The 27,979-nt window shown below is 36.6% G+C and overlaps 1 protein-coding gene across 1 annotated transcript; it reads right to left on the bottom strand.

Moving 5' to 3' along the window:
- Positions 1-2,758: 2,758 nt before the first annotated feature.
- LOC149227774 (formate dehydrogenase-like) lies at positions 2,759-14,269 on the bottom strand. Its single transcript, XM_089375555.1, has 4 exons — positions 14,191-14,269; positions 13,901-14,026; positions 4,792-4,970; positions 2,759-3,200 (listed from the first exon to the last, which is right to left on the bottom strand). Exons 2-4 carry the CDS (start codon positions 14,013-14,015, stop codon positions 3,003-3,005), a joined length of 492 nt encoding a protein of 163 aa, XP_089231681.1. The 5' UTR covers positions 14,016-14,026; positions 14,191-14,269; the 3' UTR covers positions 2,759-3,002.
- Positions 14,270-27,979: the final 13,710 nt, after the last annotated feature.

The following is a 27,979-nucleotide window of genomic DNA, read 5'->3' as shown; positions in this document are numbered from 1 at the left end:
ACATGATGTCAAGTGATTAATAGGTAGAAAACATGAAGTTGCATAATAGCACTGCAGTCTGCATGTGGCCACGTACACCTAGCCACCTCATCTCCTCACCACGAATCACGCCAGCAGTTAAAAAGACAGCTCAGTTCATGCATTCGCCACTCTTTGTTCACTGTGCCTTCACGACGTCCCCAACTGGAGTACACGTCCACCACTTCCAGAGCAGCTAACCAATGGTCCTCTACAAGATTTCTGCCTGATTTTTCGAGATTTTTGCCTTTTTTTTTAAAATCTCCCGCCTATCGGCATTCTACAGGAAGCCTAGTTTCGTTCTACAGGAAACGAGAGCCGTCTACAGGAAGGCTTCTACAGGAAAGGCAGAACAGCTTTACGGAGCAGGAAAACCTGGGATTTTCATTGAATTTGGAGCTCCAAATGAGGTAGGCTTGAAAAATTCTCTGTGCATGATTTGTTGGTGCAAAATGGTGAATTGAACACGACATTAAATTGAAAAATGAGAGTAAAAGTCTACCTGTGTATTCAACAAACTATGAAAGATTGCCTGCATATTTCACTGTATTTGCCCAAGTTCTTTCTCTACACTCCGAAATCTCCTCATCATCTTTAAAGTTCTCCTGTAAAGAAGATATATGCTACAGTAGAGGCCACCCTGTGTGCATGAAAACCTAAATTTACATATCTATCTATGTGATTGAGAAGAGAATTTGTGCCCTTATGCTCAGTTCTGCAAAAACAACATTCTCCTTTCAATAAACCGACAGTCGAATTCTAGGTGACAAAAACAAGGGAATTATTGCTATCTGGTATTGTGAGGAACACAAGAGAAACTCCTCCCTGGGTTAAAAAAAACCAAATTTAGCTATCCTCTGTTTCAGGGATTGGCTGTGTTTTTTTCCCAACTGAGCATTTTCTTTCTAGGTTAAAACACAAACTCAACACCATGACAATTGAATAAATTGAGAAGAACATTGATGAGGGAGCACAAGACATTCAAGCACTACAACAAAACCAGCGATTTGCGCCAGATTTAGCGCCAGATTTTAGTGCATTTTTTTTGTAATTGTGATGAGCAACCTGGCGCTAAATCTGGCTCTATTGTACAATTTTTAAAGCGTCCTTTTTTGCACCTGATTTTGCATCCTTTTTCACGCTAGATTTTGCATCATTTTTTACACCAAACTATGCATCATTTTTTGCGTCAAATTTTGAACCAAGATTTGCATCTTATTTTATGACAGGTTTTGCTTCTAGTTTTGTGTCATTTTTTGCATCTATTTTTCATTCTCTTTTGCTTCCTATTTTGTGTCGTTCTTTGCTTCCATTTTTGCACCATCATTTGCATCAAGTTTACACTGTATTTTGAATCCAATTTAACGTCTTTTTATGCATCCATTTTGTGTCAGTTTTTGCATCTAGTCTTACGCCAGGTTTTGTATCTAGTCTTACACTAGTTTTTGCTTCTATTTTTGCACCAGCTTTGGTGCCTATCTTTGCACCATGTGTTGAATTTGATTTAGCACCAAATTTTGCATCCATTTTTGTGCCCATTTTTGCATCTTTTTTTGGACCATTTTTTACATCCACATTTACGTTTGATTTGTCTCCATTTTTCCCATCTCATTTTGCACCATATTTTGCGTCATTTGTTTCATCCAATTTTGCATCATTTTTAATACCATCTCTTGCATCTAATGTTACATCATTTTGAGCATCCAAATTTGCATTTATATTTGCATCTTATGTTGAGTCATGTGTTGTGTCCACCTTTGCATCTTATTTTGTGTCTAATGGTACATTCAATTTAGAGCCATTTTTTACATCTACTTTTGTATTTGTTTTTGCACCAAGTTTTGCATCCAATTTTAAGCTATTTTATGCCCCTTTTTGCACCATTTTTTTGTGTCTACTTGTGTCCAATGTTACACCATTATTTACACCGACTTTTTCATCCAATTTTGCATTTTTTTGGTGTCTAGTTTTACATCGTTTTCACCATCCAAATTTGCATCTTTTTTTGTCTCATTTTGTGTCCACATTTGCATATAATTTTGTGTCTGAGTTCGAGCCTAAATTTACATGTGATTAGGAATCATTTTTTACATCCAATATGGCATCCTTGGTTTCACCTTTTTTCAGCCCCATTTTGCATCTTGTTTTATGTCTTTTCTTACATCTTTTTTTTTCCTTTTTTGCACCCAAGTTTGCATCCCAAATTTACACCATTATTTGCATCATCATTTGGCATATTAATTTGTAACGTTTTTTGCTTCTTTTTAACGCTCAACTTTGCATCTTATTTTACATCTAGTTGTCTTTTTTTGCATCTAATTTGGTGCCCATTTATGTGTCCTTGTTTTTGCCCAATTTGATATCCTTTTGTATGCCATGTTTTGTTCCCTTCTTTGTGTCAACTATTGCACAATTTTTCACTTCTAATTTAAAACACTTTGTATGTCAATTGTTTGCATTTTGTATTAATTCCTAGTTTAACATCCAATTTTACTTTCAATTTTGCATCCATGGTTACATCCGCATTTGACTTCTTATATAGAGTATATTTTTCTTTACATATATGACCCCATTTATAGATTCATAGTGAAATATATGATAGTTTCTAAATATCATTAAAGCAGATATCACAATTCAAAATCATTTGTAAAGAAATTTAAGAGAAATTGACAACATCCATCCAAAAAAATAACAATGTGTCATTAACAATTTTCAAAACATGTATAAAATAGCAACATAATACTAATAAAATCAGTATTATTTTTAATCAAAACAAGTAAAATTCAAATATGATTAACAAATCAAAATATTTCATGAATATCGTTATTCTACGATAAATTAACAACATACATAAATCAAACTCATCGTATGATTACAAAATCAAAATGTCTCATTGATATAGGGTAAATTCACAACACCCATCTAAACATAACAATGTCATTCTACACAATAATTTCTTCATAAAAAACAATGCATGTGCATGCCTAGCTACCACCACCAAGATCATCCTCATGTTCATCTTGACCATCCTCATTACTCTGATCCACATCATCACCAACACCGCAACTATCATCATCATCTCCTCCTTCACCACCATCATCCTCATCCTCATCCTCATCATCTCCTGATATATGTTGAACATAATTTGGATCATCGTCTTGGCAATCATTACCTATAGCATTCTGACAAAAAAAATCAATATTACATGTTAGTATTAATTACATAACACAACGCATGTTTTTGTTATACAATGTTAACCATAAAATGAGGTAAGATATACTAGCATTTGCACCAGATGTTGCAAAGGAAACGCCGTAAGGCATAAATTGAAAAATACAAATACAACAAAAGAATACTTTGATAAAGAATAAAAATATATTGAATGCTCAAATCAATGCCCCATTAACTGGAAGCATTTAGTAGACATATCTATCAACATTAGGATTATACACAATGATCAAGAAATTTTCCATATACAAACAACAACTTCCACAACAACCTTTTGTCACATCCACATTTTAAGAAATGCCTTGGAACGTGATCAAAATCTTCCATATTGCCTTTTTCATTATGCAGATAAATCTTCCATATTGCTATTTTCATCATGAATATTGTTAGTTCATTGTTGTAAAGTGTTAGTGTGTTAAATTCAATACTATAAGTTCGACAAGTGAAAAACATTCCTCAATTAGCATAATATACATTTTTCTCTCACCGTGTATTTTTCAGTCAAAGAGCACAAGTAACATATTAACATGTATTTTCCCTTCATTATTTTCATCATAGAGCCAAGAAATCTACGCCTTATCTATAAAGTAACAAAAACATTTTGAAATAAGTTTAATATTTCAAGCCATTGTCTAACCTATAAAGTAACAAAAACTTTTTGAAATAAATTTAATATTTTAAGCAATTGACTAACCTACTTTAATAATTGAAAAATTCTCAAAGATGAATTATACTCCATAATAAGAGAGCCAACATTGGAGCCCATACTTTCACTAAAACCAAAAGAAACACAACCACTTGTTAAGAAGAAATTCAAGTAATAATAATAAAACAAAAATAATAAACATTAAATTATAAAATGGTATTTCCAACACACAAGTATAAATATACATGCTCTATGTCCATTGTTAGATTAAATGGGTGTGGAGAAAATTAGTAGAGAACCCAAAATTGTATTTCTAATTAGGATGGGTGGAGAAATGCTTTAAATGCGGGTTGTTGTCATTCTAATGAAACCCTTTGCAAAGGGGATGTTAAGATTCTGAGAGAAAAGCTAGGCTTGGTAGAGAACACCTTCCTTGTTAAACATTCCCCTACTGTAACCAAAAGGAAAGGGCAAGAGAAACAATAATTAGGTTTTTGTTCACAAGTTCTACAAAATATATAGGTGCTATTGATGTTTGAGTGAATAATGGGAGAGATTATTTATGAAATTGTGATAAGGCGCACCTAGTTTTGTCAGAAAGAGGCATATTAATGACAAGTACATCACATTTAGGTAGCATTTCGTCAAGATTTGTCTCCAATGTTGCTCCAGTTTCCTTTTCCAATTCGGGTCCAATAGAAAGACGGTCGTGGTAAAGAAGCTTACAATTGAAGGGCTATACAAAGGAACGCAATTCAATTCAACATCATGTAATGTTTATTATTATTAGATTGAAATTTTGAAACAAACAACATGCATGCGTAATAATTATGGAGCACTGATTTTTGAAAAGAAGTTTGCAACATCATGAAGTAGTACTAGATCCTAAGAATGAATACCTTCAAACGCTTAAGTAGTTCTTTGCCAATACGCCCTGCACCAATAGAACCAATAGTTTTCCCTTCTAGATCATATGACCTGTAAGAAATTGCTGCCACTTTCCAATCACCCTCAACAATTTGCTTATATCCAGGCACAAAGTTTCGCATCAATATGAGAATGCGCATTAGCTCATCTTCTGCCACGGACACCACATTACTTTCGTTGATCTTCAACCAATGATGATACAAACAAATCAATGGAATTAAAAAATATATCCAATATAAATAAAATGCGTTTTTTTAAAAGTAACTCCTAAAGTGAGAAAAATAAAGTTAAAAAATATAACAATGACAATTGTGTAGTTAAAGTGTAACCAAAACAAAAATATATATACAACAATAGAATAAATAAAATGCGTTGTTTTAAAAGTAACTCCTAAAGTGAGAAAAAATAAAGTTAAAAAAATATAGCAATGACAATTGTGTAGTTTAAGTGTAACCAAAACAAATATATATATATATATATATATATATATATATATATATATATATAGAATAAACCTATCAAGTGTGGATCAAGCAGTTTGTGTCGGATTTAGCCCATAAAATGTCATTTTCAAATTTAACAATAGAATAAACCTATCTAGTGTGGATCAAGTAGTTTGTGTTGGATTTAACTCATGAAATGTCATGTTCAAATTTAATGGAGAGGGGTCGATTTAATGGAGAGGGGTTGAGAGTGGGAGCCACTTGTGAAGGGTAAAAATTATTCCGTAAGGCACTTAGTGAGACAGAGCCTTGCACAAACCTATTGACAACATCCTACAATTAAACAAATCATTCTTCCATCAACCATTGGAGCTGATCTCAACCTAAACGTAGGTCACCACGGTTAAAGAGAGGACATCATAACGAAACAACGAATTAAACATGGAACCGTCATTTCTAAAGGAAACAATGGTACCTAAAGCTATTCGAAACGTTCGAAGGAAGGAGCAAAATGTCATTTATAAGAAAATAGTAAACTTCGTCCACAACAACGCTACTTAGGGTGGAAATTGTTGGGAAAACCACCACAAGAAAGGAACAAAAAATGGGAAGGCTAGAAATGCAATTATCTTTGCCCTTGAAATGTCTGCTAAAAGGAGAGGAGAGTTCGAAGGAAATTAAAGAACTCAAAAGGCAGTCCTTGGAGTCATCATTGCCCGATTTGAGAGAGCTTCCATTTTTTGAAAGAGTTGTTTTACTTGCACCTCCCCTCTCCATTTTGTTAAAGAGTTGTTTCACTTGTTATGATATATATGAATGTTACAGTGTGCAGGAGTATGATTCAATTCCATACGAAAATACAAAACATCTGATAGGATTTCCTTATACCTCATAGGCAAACAACCATTGTCCCTTCTATAGATGAGCAGAATAAGTGCTTGGTTCTCTACACTAAATAAAGACAAAGTATAGTACTTATTGCTGACAAAATAGGATTTAAATCGCGGTTCAATTGCTTGACATTCAGCTGGTCACAGAATTGTAGAGTGCATAATCATAAGTGATGTTGCGAGCCTCATTGCTCAAAGTCTAAGGGTCTTGCGAGCCATAATCACAGCCATGTATGGCATATCTTGTGATTATTGCATTTTATGAGGTCAATTCTTGTGAAGACATTTCAGTTTATAATAAATTTTGAACCTCAACAGAGTTTTGGCAAGACCTGGCTGAGCTAGGACATCAAAAACACAGCTGATATGAATGACATAATCTAGCCTCAAGAGGGAGCCTCTTTTGTTTCATCACTCTAACAATCTATGAAGTGGTGGAAAGCATAACAACTTCCCCTTGAATATGACACCTAAACTGAGTACAAATCCTAAATGATGCAGCCCTTGGTGCATGTCTCTCAAAGTATCGATATTTCAAATGTTGAAAGCTCTTGTGCCCATTTGATATGCATTCGATTGCAGTTCCCCTGAAGAAAGAATCTTATAAAGGTGAGGCCATGGCCAATGTGTTAGCCATATCCATTAGAGTTGCCATTGCTTGACAACTTTAGTGTGATCAGTCCCACCATGATTCACATGGGCTTCTACTCAACACTGGCTGTTGCTATTGTAAGAGTCTTCAAGCTCGTTGAACCCATAGTATTGATAAGTGTATTCTTTGGGTCTCTGGTTTTCAAATTCTGCCTATGTTTTCCTCTCAGTATCATTATTTCAAATGCTGAAAGCTCTAATTCCCATTGTTGTGTATTTGATTGTGGTTTCCCTGAAGAAAGAAGCTTATAAAGGTGAGCCCGAGGCCAATATGTTGGCCATATCCATTGGAGTTACTATTTCAGCTTATGGGGAGGCCAAGATGAATGCATGGGAGGTGATTCTCCAGTTAAGTGCAGTTGCATGTGAGACTACCCAATTGGTTCTCATACAAATTCCACGAACATCAAAAGGGATTAAGTTGAATCCCATCACATCTTTGTTGCTCCTTGTTGCCTTGTTTTTCTCAGCACCCCCTGGGCCTTAGTAGAATACCCATTTCTGATAATCAGGGTCTCTTCCTTTGATTTGGATTACATGACATTTCTGCTTGTGCCTTGGCTCTTAATCTTGCAGTGTTTCTTCTGATAGGAAAGACTTCAGCCTTGACTATGAATGTTGCTGGTCTTGTCAAGGACTGGCTGCTCATAACATAATCTTTGTCTGTAATAAATGAAAAGGTTACAGTCATAAACTTGAGTGGGTGTGGACTGGCTTTTCTGGCTGTCTGTTACTATAATCATTTGAAACTTCAAGCTCTCAAGTCCAATGACAACCAACCAAAGTACCTCAGCAGTGCAGCTGATGCCAATGATGAAGGAGAAGGTTTGATAATGACGAGTGGGAGATCCTCAATCAGAGATTCAGAACCAGTAGAGAAAAATCAAACTCAAGCTTCATGATTAGGTATTTAGATCATTAATATTGTCTTGTGCTAGAGATTACTGTTCTTGGATTGGCTCCTCTATGCCCAGATCTATTTGCAGGGAACAGGCCAGTCATTCACAGTGAAGAAGATAATGACAAGATTAGTGTATAATGATGGACAGGATGGTGCCATGGTGCCAACCTAAATTTCAAGTAAGGAGACATCTGTTCATCAATTTGTCAAGAAGCATGGCCTACAATTCAATTGCTCTAAGCCTATCACTTCTTCCACCTGTCAAATAAATTGTTTCCTGTTTGTTTAGTTGACTATGGTTCTAATAAATATACTATTGTTTGATGTAAAAAGACAAAACAAAACAAAAAATATGGAAAGTTGTGACCCCATTTTCTAACTACAAATTGAAATCGGATTACCATAGTGACCACCTCTGCTTATTGGAATCAAAAAGGGGGTGGGTTATGCACAATCCTCCGTATCATTTGCTATTACCAGAGATAATTAAAGCCACCCTAAACTCAAGTCTTAACTATGCTGATAAGTGAATAAGTGCTTGGTTCTCTACACTAAATAAAGACAAAGTATAGTACTTATTGCTGACAAAATAGGATTTAAATCGCGGTTCAATTGCTTGACATTCAGCTGGTCACAGAATTGTAGAGTGCATAAAGTTATAATTCCAACAGATACCTACCAAATTTTAGGCAAAATTAACTGGAAAATATACCCAAAAAAAAAACTAAAATGTAAAACAATTAAACTATGCTTATGTTTGGACATGAAGCTATATAACAGCTACATGTACCCTAGTGGATATATACATGATTTGGACTTTTATTGTTTGGTCAGCAAAAAGAATTTCTTCAGGGGACGTCTTCCTGACTCTGCCATTTTGTCATATCTTCTTTTAATAATAATATTTCAACAGTTTTCTATAATAATCTTATTATCTTATTTATATTTCTACAATGTGTTTTTTTGTTATTCTTTCTTTATTTTGGAAGTTTCTCAGCACAGTCATTACTCCCATGACGCAGTAGAACACATAATTACTATCACTCAAGCAGATGAACCATAAAGCTTTCAACAATGACTGTGCAAATACCAAGAACATTTGACAGTATTCCATTGCATACATTAATTGGATAACTTGTACATGACAAGAAAACCCATGTACATACTACAAATTAATGTATAACTTGTACATTACAAGAAAACCCATGTAGATGACTTGTCAAGCCAAAAAAGCAGCTAGGTTTAAAGCCAATAGGTTCACTAAAATGAAAATTTCCAAACTCATGGACTTTGCAGAGGTATCTTCGAGAAACATAAACACAATACCCTTCTCTGTAGCTACTACGCCAACAAGAGAAAGTTGAAACGTTTCCCAAAGGTCACAAGCAGTTATGTCAGTCTCAGATAAGAATAGAAAACTCACAGGTAAAGAAGAGTTTAAAGGCTATAAAAAGATGGAGACAACTCCGTACGTTATATGTCCATCGTAATGCTCTTTCAAGCTAGAATAGGCTCCAGGTCTGTTAGTAAAAGGCAAGAGACCAGCTAAAGGCAACAGGGGCTGATGGAAGCTTTCATTGGTTCTCTAGGCAAATCCATCAATGATATAAGTGTGAGGCATAGGAACCAGTAGACAATTGTAAAAATAAAAATCACAATCATAGCACTGTACCTAAGTCAAAGGTATAGTTGTAAGTTACTGTACACTGTTTTCCAAAAATAAACTAAAAATTTCAAGAAACTATTCATATCCTGATTAAAAGAAATGGCAAGCTACAATTTCTCATTTAGAAAAACATTCCAAAAATGTATCAATTAATGACTAAGGATACAAAAAAAATGTTCCAAAAGTTGTTAGGAAAGCTTTCTTGGGATTTGGCTTGTCTGGAGCAGGAAACATGGGCTGCATATATCTTTTTTTGTAACTGCCTAATGTAAGACATTTTGAAAGGGAGATTCAAGATGCTTCATCAAGGGGCTTGAAATTTTTCATGTATGGCCATTTTGAAAGGGAGATTCAAGCTCGAGGGGCTTCTAAACATCATGGTGGGCCTCTTCATATTTGCAGTCAATCTCCATTGTTCATTTCATGAAGCTTCAAGTGCCTAGAAATTCAAACCTATGTTATCACTGTAATTGGTTCTTACTGTTTTCGGATCAAAGGCACGAGTCTCTTTGTTTGTGGAATTTGATACATCTTCGGATCTTCCTCTAAATCAACGGCCTCATATAAAATATCTGGGCTTCCAATAGATTCTGATATCGGGTAGTGATCGTTAAAACTGTGGGCTGGGATTTCTCCATTAAAACACATTGAAGATGCATCAGAAATTCCAACCCGAGGTGAAGGTCTAATAGAAGACCTAGGAACTGTGGAAGAAGCCAAAAAAGAAACACGGCAACTAAATTGCTATGTTACAGATTACCTCAATATAAATGAGGATCTTCTAACACTTGCCCAGCGGAAAGAGGAGGAGGTAATTTTGAAGCTTAAGAGTTTTATTTTGAAGGATTATTTTTATTAGCATCAATGGTAGAATACATCATGTATTAAGCCCTTTTATACACGTTGCAGATGAGCTCTTTAGCTGAAAGAGTGGAAGGCTTGCAGATGGTACTTTCCAAGAATACAGAGGATAATATCATTATGGGTGGAACATTGAGAGCTCTTAGAGTCGAAATGGCTGATCTCAGACAGCAACATCTGATACTTAGGCAGCATTATGATGTTACTCAAATGAAGCTTAGGAATAGTGAATAGTAAACCATGGGCTTGCTTCAAGGCAATATGAAAGTACTGGTAGGGTGAAATAGGATGAAGCTCTAGAAGCCTGGAATCTAATTCAACAAACACAGAATCTCGCAGGGCATTATTTGTTCTTGATGCACTATTTTCTAGAGAACATTTGGTGCACATGATCCACAAAATCCCACAACCCTGATGCAGAAACTCTGCAGGGATGCAGGATTGACAACCTTAATGATAATCTGTTAAACTAGAATAAAAGAAAATTTTATAAGCACAAGGCACTTGTATCGTTCTCTTTCTTAAGAGAGAATCTGGTTCAAGATCATTTTCCTCCTTTTAACAAGTGCTCAATAGATTTCCTAGAATCAGAGGTCTGAAAAGAAAAAAACCAAGAGAAGAAATAGACGAGGCCCCAAAGCTAGTAATACCACTGGGATTCTGTAGAAGTTCAAAATGCAAACATGCAAATTAAATATAGGGTCTGTCAATGGTGTGAAAAAAAAACCAAAAAGAAAAACCATCTCCACGAGGTCTTAGATTATATGAAAGTCATCAAGATATAGAACTCATTCTCAAAGCAGAATGTGATTATGAAATTCATCTCTTTTCTTCCCCTTGAGCTTGTAACCAGTCGGCACTGTCCTGGTAGTGGTTCCCCTGAAATGAACACAAGGTGGATAAAACACTGGTCTAAGAAAACATGGATATTATACTAGGAAGTAAAGAAGATGGTATAGTAGCAGTTCTTTGTCAATGGAATGTACAGTTTAGCAACAGGTTATTTGGTACATAAAAGGCCTCTGTGTACCATTATCTCCTGCAGTCTTTTTTTCCCAATTGTATCCAACTTCGGGTCATCATGGTTTACGAACAAATTATAGATAAAGGAAAAGAAAGAAGAGAATATCTAAGAACAAAGAACATGGGAATGCATGCTACAAAACACTATTTTCATGAATTATGTAATTTCCCAAAAATGCCACGAAAGATAGGCAGCTCGTTCCATCACAGAATGTCAAGTTAGATTTATTTAAACCATAATAATGTAAAGATTTGAGCGTTTAGAACTTTTAGTCAATATGATGCATCATTTACTACAATCTTCCATCGTACTGAATACTGAGATGGAGATTGCAAAACGTGAAGAGTCGATGGGAAAGTTAACCCGAAAGTTAGCAGCCATTGTTGCAAACCAAGATTTGCTTTTTGCAGAAACTGAACACCTGCAAGTGCATAGACAATTGCAAAATGCCAACTACAAAAAGGTTGAAACTGAGGCTGAATTGATACATTCCAAAAATCTGATGAATGATTTGAAAGGGAAAATATGTCATATGCATGATGAAATGTGCAGACTAAGGGCCGAAAAGAGTGATATGATCAAGCAGAATATATTGCTTAAGCAAGCAGCAGAAGCTAAAGACCAGGTTATTCTAAACATCCGGAATGAGGCAACTGACTTGTGGCACAGAGTACAGGTTTTAGAAGATGAAGTCATGGAGAAAGAAGGTCAAATTTCTATATTAAAGGGATCATTCTCTGAAGAGTATTGGTATTAACAAAGCATAAGAGCATGGATTCACCATCAGATTGGCCTTTTCTGTCAGGATGTTAGTAGGAAGAGAAGGAGATACTTGTTTTTGACCGCTTGGTATTGCAAGTTTCAGGTTCAAGCACCCCTCTTGATCCATATGGAACTGAACAGAGAACTGCTCATCCTCTGCAGATTGATTTATAGTCATAGTACAGTGCTTGAGGACATTACATTACAACATCTCTACCACACTGAGCTTGCAACAACAGTCTAACGATTACAGAGCCCTACAAGATATCCACTCGTGTCAAAAAGGATTTAAGCTTGTTTGCAGATATTTTTGAGCTTTCAACTGTTTAAGTTTTGGTGGCAATGAACTCGTTGAATTGAACTGAACCTTTCAGACTGCCCAAAAAGAAGTCACGTGAACATCAAAATTCTCAGTTGAACTGCCCTAAAAAACAACAAAAATGTCACATGGACATCAATAACATTCTCAGCGGAACAATTGTGTAGAGATCTATCTCGTATTATGATGCTGATCTGGGGAAACTCAGGTGTCAAAGGAAAGCGCTTGTAAGGGAGAAAAGAGATACCAGTCATTCAGGGAATTGACAGCATCGGAGAATATAACTCAATGCTTACAGAAAACCCATTCTCACTATGCCTTGAAAGGTTTGCAATGGCCTCTAATGCATAGTCACTGCTATAAGTTTGGCTGCCAGCACATGATGATACTCTCCTAAGTGTAACTGCTACTATTTCCCAACAAGTGTCTAAGTGCACTCTCCTAATCACTCCCTAGAATGATTGTTAGAATGATTGTTTAGCAGTTTAGTGAACAGGAAAAGGCCATTAGGGAAACTGGTGGATTGAATTTTCATTAAAGCCATCAAACAACTAAGTTACTAACAACTGGATCAATTGAGTGTAAAATATGGTTTCGTCTTAACCTCTGATATCAAAAACTTTGAGGTCTGGTCAATAAATTTGTGATTAATGTGGATATATGCAACACTAAAACGATATTCCCTCCACTCAAATACGAAACCAAGGGGAAGCGCGAAGAAACAGACCAATAATCAAATAAGAATGCAATACCCCAATTATCGCAAAAACATTTGACTGTCACATCAATTATAGAACGCTAACAAACTTATGCAAACGAGGGAACTGGTTGCCACTAAATTATATTTGAGCTGAGGTATATATACATCAAGTACACACCAAATTGCCTTATCGGCCTCGGACAAAATAAAAGGGCAGGTTGCACACGGCTATTAGTAGCAGCAACTAAGGCTGGTTTAGTTTTCGGCTCTCAAAGAGCCCAATACTCAAGGTAATGACCTAAGTGGGCGTTGAATATTTCAATCCATCTTTTCTACTGCTTCCCCACCACCGTTCCTGACAACAGTTGCCGCGATGTTTCATAATTACTTAGTACTCAAAAGAAATATGAAAGTTTACAGGAGAGGCATATCACAGTATAAATGAAACAGTCTAGGTCGGTGGCAGTCGGAGTTGGCTTGTGAGAGTTTTGGGTAATTTTGAAAGCATAGATGCTCCTCTAATTGCTCAACTCTGCTTCTATATTAGTACAGATCCCGGATAACAGACCTTTTGCAGAGCTCGTTCAAGGAAGACCTTTAAAAACCAGCAAGTTCAAGTAAGAAATCCAAAAATTCAGTGCAGCTCATGAGGCATACGTCAATTGAGTTATCTCGGGCAGTAGAGTGGAATGGCATTTGTCAATTGAGTTATCTCGGGCAGTAGAGTGGAATGGCATTTGTCAATTGAGTTATCTCGGGTAGTACTGCTTACAACAGGAGAATGACAAGACCGTATAGCAGAGAGTTCAAAATCCGCATACATGATACAAACAAGGATTAGAAGAGTCTAAGAACAGTGCTCACTGTCTACAGAGCCAAGACGAATGCAGAAGAGTTCTTCCTTCAGTTCCCCATCTGAGAAATCAGTTGCATGCCAGACCCAAGTTTTATCACTACCTGCGTGCTCCTGAAGTGACATTGGGGAATGAACTGCAAGGCAAAAAGTTGAAATATTTCCAGAAAGTTGAAATATGGCAAATTTTTCCAATCAAGAACTCTAAATAATTTCATTAGGACAAGGCGTAGAGGATTCATGACGGCGACAAGAAAATAATGGCGCTTTGCAATTTTAGCACTCTCTTGCAGAAAAATACCTTTTCTGAAATCGTTTTGACCACGAAGAAACGCAGATGAACTGTTGGAAGTCGTGCAGAGAGAGATCTGGTGGCTCGTGGATCGATACTGGGGCAATGTTTATGCGATTGCAAACCATGATTGTTCATATGCGAGCTACTGAGCTCGTTGAGAGGGATACGCGCAATGGCGCCAAACTACCAAGAGGATTTGAATTTAAAGGCGGGATAGAATATCTACCGTCCGATCATGTTATCGACGGCCAATATATTTGTGTTTCAGTAAAACGGGAATTTGAAATATTATACATTTTATAGAATGTGAAATATTATACATTCTATTATTTAAGCTGAATAATAGTTTTACTTTGGAAAAATAATTGGGCACATCAAATAAAATATTGATGCGACGGACATAGAACTCCGAAACAATAATGCACCCTTCTCTTACTCCAAAACAATAATGCACTCTTCTCTAGCGGATGTGTCAATGCTTTCTCTTACTCCAAAACAATAATGCACCCTTCTCTAGCTGATGTGTCAATGCTTTCTTTGAAGTGGAACTTAAAGAATTAAGTAATTATTCATGATTAAATTGGGATTTTATATAAATTAATTGATTATTTATTAATGTTAATTTCATTTTATAATTTTATAGTAATTTTTAATAGATTTTTGTTAAAGATAATTATTTGAGCTATTATTGTATCAAGATTTTTGTTGTGTCTTTTATTATTATATTTTAATCCACTTTAAACATGCTCAAAATATGTTTTCATCTTCATTTGTGGAGATTATCTACTTGCATATTCAAAAAGTTTTGATGTAGTTTTTGCCTTGAAAAATGATTATTGTGATTGTAATGGTGAGAAATTATTCTATAAAGAGTGTTAAGTGTTATTTAGAATAAATGAGAAATTCTTTTTGAATATATAAGACTAATCTTTGAGAGAATAGATATATATTCCCTAATTATCACATAAACAAGGGGTTAATCTTGCATTTAGTGCTTTATCTCTGTAGAGTTTCGCTAAACAAAGGGAATACCTCCTCCTGCGTGACTTCGATTGTCCCTCCCTCTTACAGGATTGCAAAGCATTAAGAATTGAATCTTCTTTATTTTAAAGATGTAGTCTTGTCGAATATACCAAAAACATAGTAGGATTCTTTCATTATTGACAAAATCAAGCACATGTGCAAGGGAAGTATTCATCTATGGATGGTTAACAAGTTCATTAATAACTACAAGCAAACGATTCAAACTATGTATTTAATGATCTCTAGTCATCATCTAAAGAGTTCAAGAATCAAATCAATTCCAACCAAAGTTCTAAGTATATGGTAAACCTCTACTCTAGAGGTTCTATTATTGTAAAATTTCACAACTATGGAAGTTGTGGCAAGGTCTCAAAGGAGGGACTTTCTTTTTGGGGCAAAACTAATCTTTTTTCAAAAGATAGTTTCTATAATTGAATCCATCTTCAATATCCATTTCTTCAACCCCACTCTGCCGGATTTGAATATTGAATCCCCCCTACTTATTTTGGGATGAGATGATCTTTCAAAAGCCAACATAAATATATTGGGGACTTACAACAATATACAAACTAAGCAAGGAAGGGTATACACACATGTGTTAGAATTTGAATTGAAGTTGACTTGAGCAAAGGTATAACAATGCATATTTAATTAAATATTGGTGATTTTAACAACCACGTCCATTAGATTAAAATAATGATACTTTATGTGTATCTATATGCAAAGACAAAATACTTGAAAGGCACCTTCCCAACAACAAAGGTCATTATAAGAAAAATGGAAAAATAACAAGTTGATGGGTGGTATGATTGAATGAAGAATCAAAGGGCAAGAAAGAAGAGACATCCAAGTTTAGTCCTAATAAAAGATTTTATGGCCCCTTCCAAGGAGTGCGTTATTAAGAGGGACACAAACATGATCATGGAGTCTGTGCTAAAGTCTTATGGGAGAAATAGGAAGCATGTGAATGAGATATTATGGATTTCAAAAGAGAAATCATGTTATTCAATCCAATAAAGCAAGGGGATTGGTGCTACTTGAGACTCCATAAGCTCTAAATCAATTGGTGAAAGCAAGAAGTCTAAAAGATAAATGCAAAGAAAGGAATATCCATCTATGTACAAATCTACAATAAATAAATTCAAAATTATACAGTGTTTCATTATAGACAATGTTAGGTCCCTATAACACTAGTGATTCCCCCATTACTAGTGTCATTGTGGCCCTTACTGTTATTGTTGTGCCCTTATTGTCCCCATATTGTTATTATTGTGCCCCATAGAAGCCCACTATTGTTATTTTTGTGCCCTTATATTATTATTGTTATGTTGACTTTGATTATATTGTGACCCCTTAGACTCCTATATATAGAAATGAGGCTTTGTCATTTGTATCATCCAATATTTGTTCTTTTGTGTAATGTAAAGGAGGTTGCCCCCTCGAAGAGGCTGATTTCTAAGTTGTTGATCTATCTTTTCTATCTTTTTGTGAGTTGGTTTCATAACAGACAACCTAGGTTCGAACCCTAAAAAGTGTAGGGTCTTTGTGAGTGTTTGTGAGGGAATGTGTTTGACATCACATAATTGGATTCCCTTCATCATCAAAGAGACATGTGTCCCAAAATTCAATTTGGTTTAAGTGGATGTTAATATGATACATTGTATATTTTCTGAGGGTAGTAGCACAATTGGAAAAAAGCATGTTGGCAAGCCCTTGTGTATCCAAGTGATCGAAAGTTCAATCCCCCAGACATATCTCACCAATTGAACTTAAAAAAAATATGATACATTGTATATTACAAAGCCATTAAGTTAAGTAATGACCTTGGCTAACCCAAATATTTAATTAGAATTTAAGCTCAAACACAACATTAGAAATGAAACCTTCACTCTAGATCTAAGGATATAGGGGTCAACATTGGATATTGGATACAAGACAAGGTGATCAAATGTATCTCTTGGACTAGCATTATTTACAAAGGAATACAAATTTTAATGCTTATATTAACATGTATGTATAATATAATAATGAAATAGTCACTCTTTAGTTCATGGATAAAAGTGTTGGTGTGGAAGGAAATCTCGAGGGATGTGTCACTATAGTCATAAAAATTGCATTTATTGTGGCATATGGAGAACTTATTAATTGGGTGTAGCTTTAAAAATGGATAGGAGTGTTATCCTCCCCACCTAACTGCAATTCCTACAAATGACATATTTAGTGATTAATGAGTATATTGTTGTAATAATTTTGAACCCTGTGTTAAGAAATCCCTATGCAATCCAATTTAACTTAGGTACCATCCTCAAAATGAGGAGAAGTCATTTGTGGGTTTCCTTAGAATGTGTATTTCAAGGAAGAATGTGTACTTTGTCGATATGTTGAAAGGTTTTACGGTCTTTGTGTTTTAGTGTACCATGTCATGTTTGGCATTGAGCGTTGGGTGTGTTGGAAGCCAACTCTTGGTAAACTCAAATACACTTGTCCTAAGGAGGGAGTTGGGGTTTTAAGGTTCTCTAGTTGTAAAAGCTTTCAAAGTCAATGTTTTTCATCCTCTTCTTGCATATTGCAGCCTCAAGGCCATTCGATGAGTTGGTGGTCATGCTTAAGGTTTTCATCCTATTCTTGCATTGTGCTTAAGGTTGATTGGTACCTTGTTCCATGAATTATGATCAACTTTGGGTCCTCTTTCAGTAGACACCTCCTAGCCACAGTATTAAAGGCAACATATTGGTTTCCTTTACTAATTTTAGCTTGTAATAAATTTAGATGTAATGGTTGTCACACGCGTTCATATACAACTACCTCATAACAAAGCTAACACAAGCACTTCTACCCATGCCTACATCACATCACAGAGGAGGAATCAATCAATATTATTCAATATTCCGCATTCGAGTATCCCTCCTTTGAGGATTCAATCCAACATTTATGGAGATCAGGTCATCCATTTACAATAACTAGCTTTGCCATATAGCATGTTCATATTCCTATTGTCATGGCCGAAAGTACCACCGACATATATCTTATGCAATACGAATAAATAATTAGAACGCCTCAATGGATGCAATTCATCCTATAATGCATAATGCATATATTAGATAACCCGAACCATAGGCTCTACCGTTTCAAAACAAAATCATTTATCATACATAATCAATAATCCGTCTGCCACAGTTGCATGACACGTTAACATGTGTATCTTAGGGATTATGCACAATTAATCAGAAGCGCAGCATTGGATGCATAGCACAAATAACTTGTACCATAGTTTATACAGTCGAGCCTTAACCATAGTTAACAAATTTGCATAGCGGCTCAAGCACGACTATTCACTATCTTAACAAAAGACAGGTTAACACCAATTCTACATAAGATCCACATACTGTGACTGTAATTAGAATTTCATTTATGTGCATCCATAAAATCATCTCATTAACGCCACATGCAGTGCATTTAAAACTCAAGCAAATTCTCTCATATGCTAAGGAATTTATAACATAGAGGGTAATAAACCAACATACAGAACAATCCACGCAAGTGAGTCAAACTAGATCAAAAGAGAGAACGACACTTGGAAAACAGAGCACCGCTACCCAACCTAGAAATGACTCTTCAGTTCACCATCGAGTCGAGGTTCTTGCCATGGATCAACCGCCTCTAATTGATCTATTCAATGGGTATTTAATACCTTCTTTCATGATATGGTTTCCATTAGCGGTGTCTCGCTTTTATGGATCTTTTTATCCATTTGCGTAGGCTTATCTCATAAAAGCTCACCTTTCTCTCCCATGAGGATTTTCCTCATAGAAGATTGCCTTTCTCTCCCGCACAACTTTTATGTTTTTCTCAATGGATATTTATCTCCAATCCATCCAACTTATCTAGAATTAAATCGAGAAGCTTTACCATGAAAGAATTGTCCTTTCCCATTCACCAATGTGATTTGGCAAGAATCTCATCTCTTGGTGTCTTGCTTTTCCAAGTGATTAATTTATTAATAATGTATTTACTTTTTATATTACACATCATACCTAGCTTTTCTCAGCTTAGGTTTGCAAAGTTTGACACACAAGGGAGGGGTGTTACATTTTGGATCCCTCTCTTTCCTTAAGATCCCTCCAACTGCAACTAGAGTTCTTAGATGACTTTAAGGAGGAAGCCCCTATTGGAAAGGGACAGACAGTTTGAAGGTGTCTATCTTGTTGGTAATTCCTATATCGAAAAGTTGTATTTTCATAGTCCAGGGGTTGGGAATACACAATTCCCATCCACTTGAGCTCAATTTTATCTCGCAAAACTTCATTGGGATCTACCTAAACACATATGCAAACATAGGTGAAAATGCCTTTCAAAAGTCTTTCCCTGTCTACTATGACGAATCTTCCAATAAAATTGCCCACTTTTTCTAAGAGATCTAGATGGGTAAAGTGAATGGGAAAACTGGGAATCTTACCCATACTAGAGTTGTCATCGGCAACATAGTGAGAGGATTGAAGTTGGGAAACCATGGCTTCACTAGAAGACCAACTCATCCCCAAAACCATGGACCTTGGTCAAGGATTTTTTTCTTATCCTCAAGACATTTGAAGATCACCACAAAAAAACATGGGTCTACATCCACCCAAACCGGCATTCATCCAATCCTATCATAATCGAACAGAAAAACGCTACTTTTTCAATAGAAAATGGGGAATAAAAGTATCACCCAAGGATAATGACCATCGCATCAAGCGCTCAATCATAAGGGAGGAGCAATAATTTGACAATCACACGTCCTTGATTTCTGTTGATTTAACTCTGAACACTCACGTAATATTCTCTTGCTTGGCGAATTAAACACCATTGCATGGAATGGACGAGGATTGAGCCAAACCCTGGATGAAGCCCACTTCATTCTCATCTAAACACAAAACTATATATACGTCAAAGATATTACAATAGATTCTGACTGTCAACACCTCGAGGTTCTGTTTATATGTGGCTACCTTTTATGGTTACTATTGAATGTGTGATTGGCAATAGTAATGGCAACTTAGGGCTGCCAAATTTCCTTCGATTCCCTCACTACATCCTAACGCAAATAGTTGTTCAATGCCTTGGTAGCCTTTCAAAACTGGTAGGCAACGTCTTCTTTGATATTTCTCGATGGTTTTAATTCCACTACAATCACAACTTTCATTTACATAAACTTCGTGTTTTCGCACGAGCGACGATTGTTCCAAGGTGAAATGTCACTTGGATGGTTTCAATGTTGTTGACCCATCATAACTAACTAACGGATATGCCCATTACAATTTTATACCACCCCATTATCAATATCAATTATGCATGGGAACCAATTAAAGCAACTTTTCACATTAATTTTATATGAGCATGAGAACATGTGTTAACAAGCAGCCCATAAAGCCTCATTTTGAATGCCATAGTCACTTAGAAGGAATTCCTCTTGTAATAGCATCCTCCCTACTAAACTTTGCTAGTGCTAACATTAGAACCACCATTACAACAAGATATCTTTCTAGTGTTGACAACACCATTATAGTAAGATACCTCAAGAGAGACAGAAAATTTAAAAAGTATGATAGTAATACGTATCCAGAAGATGGTATTGAAACTAGTAATTGTTCACGAATCCATAAGATTGTAAGGTCATTCTCATTATCATAATCATTGTCATCATCATCACCATCATCCTTGTCATTGTTATTGCCATCATTACATTATCATCATAATCACCATTCATGCCATCATCATCATCATTATGGACATTGTTTGCAATTGTTCATAATTGTAGATGTTGTAAGAAATATCATCAACCCAAAAAATGTGATCAGTGCTAGAAAAGGGTTGTTTAGGACACATTGATATACGTAAGAGAAATAACAACTCTATTTTTGATAGATGATCGATGATGATCATCATCACCACCATTATCATCGTCATTGTCATTTTTATCATCCCCATCATCATCATTAATGTAATTTCTATCGACATTGTTGTAATCATGCATCATCATCATTCATGCCATTATTGTTTTTGATGATGACCTAGATGAAAATGATGATCATGACACCAAAGATAATGCTTATGATTGTGACAATGACAACATCTAAAATTGGGAAGATTCGCCAACGTCATTAGCATCATCATCATCATAATCATTGCCATCATCATCATTGTCATTGTAACCCCTATCGTCTTTATCATCATAATCACAATTCATGTCATCGCCATCATCTTCATTTTCATCATTGTCAATATTATTGACATTGTCATCAATTGTTCATAATTGTCAATGCCATAAGGAATATCATCAATTCAGAAAATATGATGAGTGTTGGAAAAGGGATGCAAAAGCGAACATAGAAATGGGGGCAACAATAGAAGTAAAATTGGATGAAAAGTGGATACAACATAAGTAGATGCACAAAAACATGAAAAACCTGACACAAAAGTGGATGCAAAAGTAGATGCAGTTGTCAATGCAAACTTGGATGCAAACATGAAGGCAAAAGTGGAAGCAAACATGGGTCCAATGGTAGGTGTAAAACTTGGCACAAATTGTGGTGAAACAAATGTGGATGCAACAACGGAAACAAAAGTATATGAAAAAATGGATGAAACAAAAGTAGATGCAATAGGGGATGCAAACGTGGAAGCAAATGTGGTTGCAATGGTAGGCGCAAGATATGGTGCAACAAAAGTGGATGTAACAATAGACAAAAAATATGCAAAATAAGATGCAAAAATGGATGTAAAAGTGGAAGCAAACATTGATGCAACAGGCAAAACAAAATTGGATGCAAAAAATGGATATAATGTAAGTAGATGCAAAAGTAGATACAAAACGAGATGCAAAACCCAATGCATAAACCTGACATAAAAGTGGATGCAAAAATAGATGCAATATTTGATGCAAAAGAGGATGTGAACATGGATGCAAAATTGGAAGCAAACGTGGATACAACAGTGAGTGCAAAACATGGTGCAAATTGTGGCATAACAAAAGTGGATGTAATGATAGATGCAAAAAAAGAATCAAAGTATGATGCAAATGAAGATGTAAAAAGGGATGCAAAAAGTGAAATTTAAAATGGGTGCAACAGTGGATGCAAAATTGTGTGCAAAAGTGGATGCAATAGAAGTCGATGCAAAAGTAGATGCAAAATGAGACACAAAACCCGATGCAAATCCCGGTCCAAAATTGGATACAAAAAGGGATGCAAAAATAGATGTAGTAGTTGATGAAAACCTAGACGCAAATGAGGATGCAAACGTGGATGCAAAATTATAATCAAAAGTGGGTGCAAAAGGAGGTGCCAAACTAGGCGCTAATTGTGGCACAAAAATATTAGATGCAATAGTGGGTACAATAATAGATGCAAAAGAGGATGTAAATATGGATCCCAAACAAGAGGGCAAAGTGGATGCAACAAAAGTAGATGCAAAATTTTATGCAAAACTAGACACAAAACACGATGTAAAACTTGGCGCAAAAGGGATGCACAAATGGATGAAAAAATGGATGCAAAAAATGATTTAAAAAAGGATGCGAAAGTCGATGCAAAAGTTGATGCAAGTGTAGGTGCAAAAAGTGGATGCAAATGAGGATGCAAAAGTATGTCAAACAAAATTAGGTGCCAAACTTGATGCAAAACCTGGAACAAAACCTGGTGTAAAGGATGACACAAAACTTGGCATAAAATTTGGTGCAAAACGTGGTGCAAAACCTATTGCAATACCTGGTGCTAAACTTGGTGTAAGATTTGGTGCAAAACTTGATGCAAATTTTGTGTCAAGTTTTGCACCATATTTGATAAATGGATGCAAATAGCACCAAAAATGGGTTCTAGATGCAAAAAAAGAAGTAAAAAGGGACGCTAATCGCTGGTTTTGTTGTAGTGAAGCAGAGGGAAAAACAGAAGGAAAAAGAGGAATTTGACAAGATCGCTGAGCACGAGACAGAAAAGGAGACAACAACAAAAACAGAGAAGGTGAAAAAGGAAAAAGGTTGGGAAGAAAAAGGCCAAGAAAGCCCAAATGAAGGCTGCCACAGTCAAAGGAGGTACACAAAAACAAAAGGAAAAGACACACCTTGAGATCTCAGCAACACACACAGAAACAATTAACACAGGGATTTCTACAGGAAGCAAGGAAAAAGAACAGCAAGAGGAGAAATCACCTGAGATATGGGCAAGGGAGGCAGCAACTATGCTTGCTGCCTTAAGCACACCTCCAAAACAAAAAGGGAAGCGAAAAAGGCAAACCTCCATGTACTTTAAAGCAAGGAGGAGCACACAGATCAAAGTGGGTAGACCCCAGCCACAGTCAAAGGAGCCAATTATCATTGAGGACACCACAGATAAACAAAAGGAGGAGTATCCTTCAAAGATATCCATCACCTATGAGCGAGGAAGCCCAAAACCTCCACCTGGAGAGAGAGAATTAGGATGATGGACTCAAAGACAGCTCTACAGGAAGCTGAGACGGTTTTACAGGAAACTCTGGCTAAGTTAAAAGAGACCGAGAAATTGGAGGAAAAGGTAGCCAAACCATCACAGGAAGAAGAAAAGGCTGAGGAAATATTGGAACCAAGCCCTCAGCCTATCTTGGGCTCATGCTACAACCTGTTAGAAGCCGGGAATATAATTCCTCAGAAATTTGTGGTACCACTCTTCTTTGTAATAGAACAAGAAAGGGTGAGGACTCACACTTGGATGAGGATTGCCAAGTCCAAGGGTGTGGCAGACATAGGTCACCTAGAAGAACAACTCAAGGAATCAAGAAAGGAATTGGCCATGGTAAGGCATGTGGAAAGCAATCAGAGGGCCAAACTACAGGAAGAGAATGAGTTGTTGAAACAGCAGCTACAACTATAGGGACGCTATAAGGAAGACAGGCCCTCCGTTTTGGATGAACAGTAGCAGCAAGAGGGACCTCCATCAGGCAAGGAAGCATCTGATGGACAACAGGAAGAGGACAAGTTGCAGGCTGAGGTTGAGGCGCTAACAAAACAGCTACAGGAGAAGGAGTCATAGGCAGCAGAGGAAATACAGTTTCTAAAGCAATAGGTGCAAGAGCAAGAAGCCCAACTGGCCTGCATGGCCAGCTGAGCAGTAGAAGCCTTACAATGTAGGCAACCTGCTAAGTCATATGCCTTATATCTCAAAGATCGAGTCAATGCAAAATCTGTAGGCCAACTGGATCGGCCTAAAGTTCAATCCTCCCTTGCTTTTAGGATTGCTGGAAGGGGTCAAAGAAGAAGAGGAGCATAGGTAGTGGGAGGAAGTAGAGAGAAAAGCAAGGTTTCATGACCGAAAAGAGGACATCACCTCAGAAGCCTGGGATGTGAGAGAGGTAGTCAAAGCAATCAAAGATGAAGAGATAGATTAGTTGCTCAGAGGATGAGCAACACTTTCAGTAGGGGGTGATGATGAGCCCCAGAAATGGGTAATTATATGGGCTCATTCAGCCTCCTAATTTGACTTAATCCACCATTATCATTAGTTTATTGCATGTTTTTGATTATATTTATGCTAATAGAGTGAATTGGGTTAGTCATTATGCCAACAAGTCTAATGTGTGCTTTATGCAGATTTTTGGTCAATTTTGAGACAAAATCAAAGGTTTAAATGAGCACTTGGAAGCCAAATTCGTGGAGAGGATTTGTAGGAAGGTGTCCCCTTCATTTATGAGCCCTTACCTCAAATTCTCCATCAAAAACTCAGAGCACAAGGGGCAGCCAAGCAAGTCAAGTAGGACTGTTGTTAACTGCAAGTTTTGGTAGCCGAGTCCCTAAAGTTTAGGAGGACTATTGGGGTCCTCAATTTGTATAAATAAGAAGGCTTAGGGCCTCATTCCAGTTAGTCATTTTTTAGGCAGATGTTAGCCAGTTTTTAGTCAGATTGTAGTTAGATGTTAGTTTGATTTTAGTCAGTAGGTTAGCTCTGCATTTCAACACATTTTCGAGCTTTTTCTTGTAGACAGTTTTTGGGATGTAACTATTATTTCTTGATCAATAAAGATGAATCCAGCTTTGCACCAGCTCTAATATTTCTTAGGAGGCTGTAGCTCTTGGGGTTGGGCCCAAGCCAAGTTCCCAGTACCTCCTTTGTGTACTTTTATGTGTCTTTGCTGCATTCCTAGAATAATTTCTGTTACTTAGATTAACATATTGCTTTGTTATTTAGGTTGCTTTTGATGATTGAAATAGCTTTTCATGTTCAGGTTGATTTGATAGGTTGGTAACAGAAAAGATCTTCGAAAAAGGCCATCAAGCAACCCTTGATCTCACCTCTCCCTCCTCGGGACTATGAGTTGAGACCAAGGTGTCCTTGCTGCCACAAAAATGTTGTTCTTGCTTCTTCATGCAATTGCTAGTGTTAGATTCTCAGTTGTAAAATTTGATACCAGTTGTGATTATATGCGTAGATCTGTTCTTGCTTAGTTTTCATAGTTATCTTACATGATTTTCTACCAATAAAGTTCTGTTCATCATGATTGCTGGGTTTCTAGGTCAAATTAGGTCAAGATAGCTAGATCTTTGGTTTGCATAGTCCTTGTTTGATTAGTTTTAAGAAATAGTGTGGAGATCACCTGTAATACATCCCTGCCTATCCTTCCTTCATCATACAACCTACTCCAACCCCAACTTCCAGATTTCTTCCCTCCATTTGCCACACTTTCCCAACTAACCCTAATTTCTACGTTTTTGTGCAAAATCGCTTTCTTATTCTTTGAACCAATCCAGCCATCACCTTCATGTTTAATCTTCATTGACAGAGTCCTAGACCCTCTAACACCCTCATCCAACCTTCATTTCCTTTTTCCCACCATTTTTCCTCCTCCAAACCTTCAAAAATCACTTTCGGCATGTTCCTGTAGAACTCCCTATAGAACATCCTGTAGAACCCCTGTAGACTTCCTGTAGAAGATCACGTGAGCAGTTTCTCGAGATCTGATCACTGTGAAACTCTATGGAAGGGTGCTAGGGATCCCTTAGGCCTTCTTCTCACCTTCCCAACCTCCTGCAAGTGCCCACTCCATTTCCTTTCGCCAATCAACCTCTACACAACTAAAAACAGTTAAAGCACATGCATAATAATTCTGCAAGATTACTCAAAAATACAAAAAGATGTTGTTTTTAGATTTTACTTTAGAAGTAGCTTAGTCACATGCATTTTACCTCTCCAAGAGTCAATGGAATCCATTTCGACAGCTTTCATCTCTTTTCTTGCACCAGTAGGGTTAATGGGTAAAATTAGGGTTTGCTAGGGTTTGCGTTTCCTTTCAGCTTTCATCTTCTTTTTGCAAGTAGAATAGCCCTTTTGAGATTAGCTTTCTTCCATCATGATTAAAATATTCTTCTGAGAATTCATAGAAGTTGGCTTGATATCCTAGCGAACTTGTGTCAGTTGATCAAGTGACAGCCTGCAGTAAGAGCTAGTACTTGTGCATACAACACCGTCGCTTCCAAGTTTGTTACGAACTACCGGGTTGATAAAAGTAAAGAAGGGAGCCCTAGGAGTTGCAGCATTATTGCTGCAATACTGGAGCCCACCAGTCCCCCGGACCATTTTAGCATGTTTTAAAGTTGCCTTCCTTCGGAAATGCGCCCATCCTCATGACTTCCTCATGGTTGATAGTTGGCATAGGTTGTCTTGAGTCATTTTTGCTATTTTAGGCCTCCCTTTAGCTTTTCTTAGCCTTTTCTAGTTTTTTACTAGTTTTTCCTAGTTTTCTAGATTAGGCAATTTCTATATAACCACCTCCCTTTGGGATTAGAGGTTTGGCTGCTCATGTATTACTATTGTTCATTAATTTAATACATTTATTTTATGGAGCAAATTATTTCTCTCCTCTCTTGAATATCAGAAAATTACTTGTGTTTAATTTAACTAGAATTCTAGATCTATCGAAGTTTCTGCAGGAATTCTACATGGTATCAGAGCTAGTCTGAATCTAGTGGATTATACACAGTTTTATTTGTAGGTATATATCATCAGGAGGCGCAGCAAGCAGCAATGGATCATCTCTCTCAGCCCAAAAAAATTGTTCTAAATCCTTTCAATTACTTCTAATGGAAGACAGAGATCACTCTGCTCCTCCGAAGCAACGGGCTTTATAGGGTAACAATGGGAATGGAGACTGAACCAACTTCTGCAGTGGAGAAGATCAAGTATTTCAATAAATTAGATGAAGCAATTGGGCTGATATGCCTATCAATTTCTAGAGAACTTATCTTTCATGTCAGCAGAGCCACTACTCTCGATGCGGTCTGGACCACATTGGAAGGACTATTCGACAAGCAGGATGAAATGAGAGTGCATCAACTGGAGAATGAACTCATATCCCTTAGTCCAACTCATTTCAGTAACCTACAAGAATACTTCACCAAGTTTAAATCCCTCCTCATTGAACTTGATGCATGTGGAGTCAAGAAAGAGGAAGATCATCTCATCCTTTCGATTCTCTCGAAATTAGGCCTTGAATATTCTGTATTTGTATCATCTTTTCAAGCATCTAAATTGACTCAGGAAAAATGGAAAATACCTCTATTGAATGACTTCATCACAAAATTGACTCAAGAGAAAGCTAAATTAGTCCAAATGGGTGCCATCAAGCATTCAAAGAACCAAGCACTTGCGGCTATTGATGCTCCAAAGAGCAGTGGAAGAGACAAGCAAAAAGGGAAGGGTAAATTTAATGAATGGAAGAAGGAGAGACCCGTACAATCTTCAGAGAGATCTTCTTTGCCTAAGGGTAAGAA

Source organism: Pinus tabuliformis, chromosome J, assembly GCF_031772625.1.
Source record: "Pinus tabuliformis cultivar Carrire ecotype Pingquan chromosome J, CPIR1, whole genome shotgun sequence".
Lineage (NCBI taxonomy): Eukaryota > Viridiplantae > Streptophyta > Pinopsida > Pinales > Pinaceae > Pinus > Pinus tabuliformis.
The sequence above is the reverse complement of the archived record's forward strand: the minus strand, read 5'-3'. Positions and strand labels throughout refer to the sequence as shown.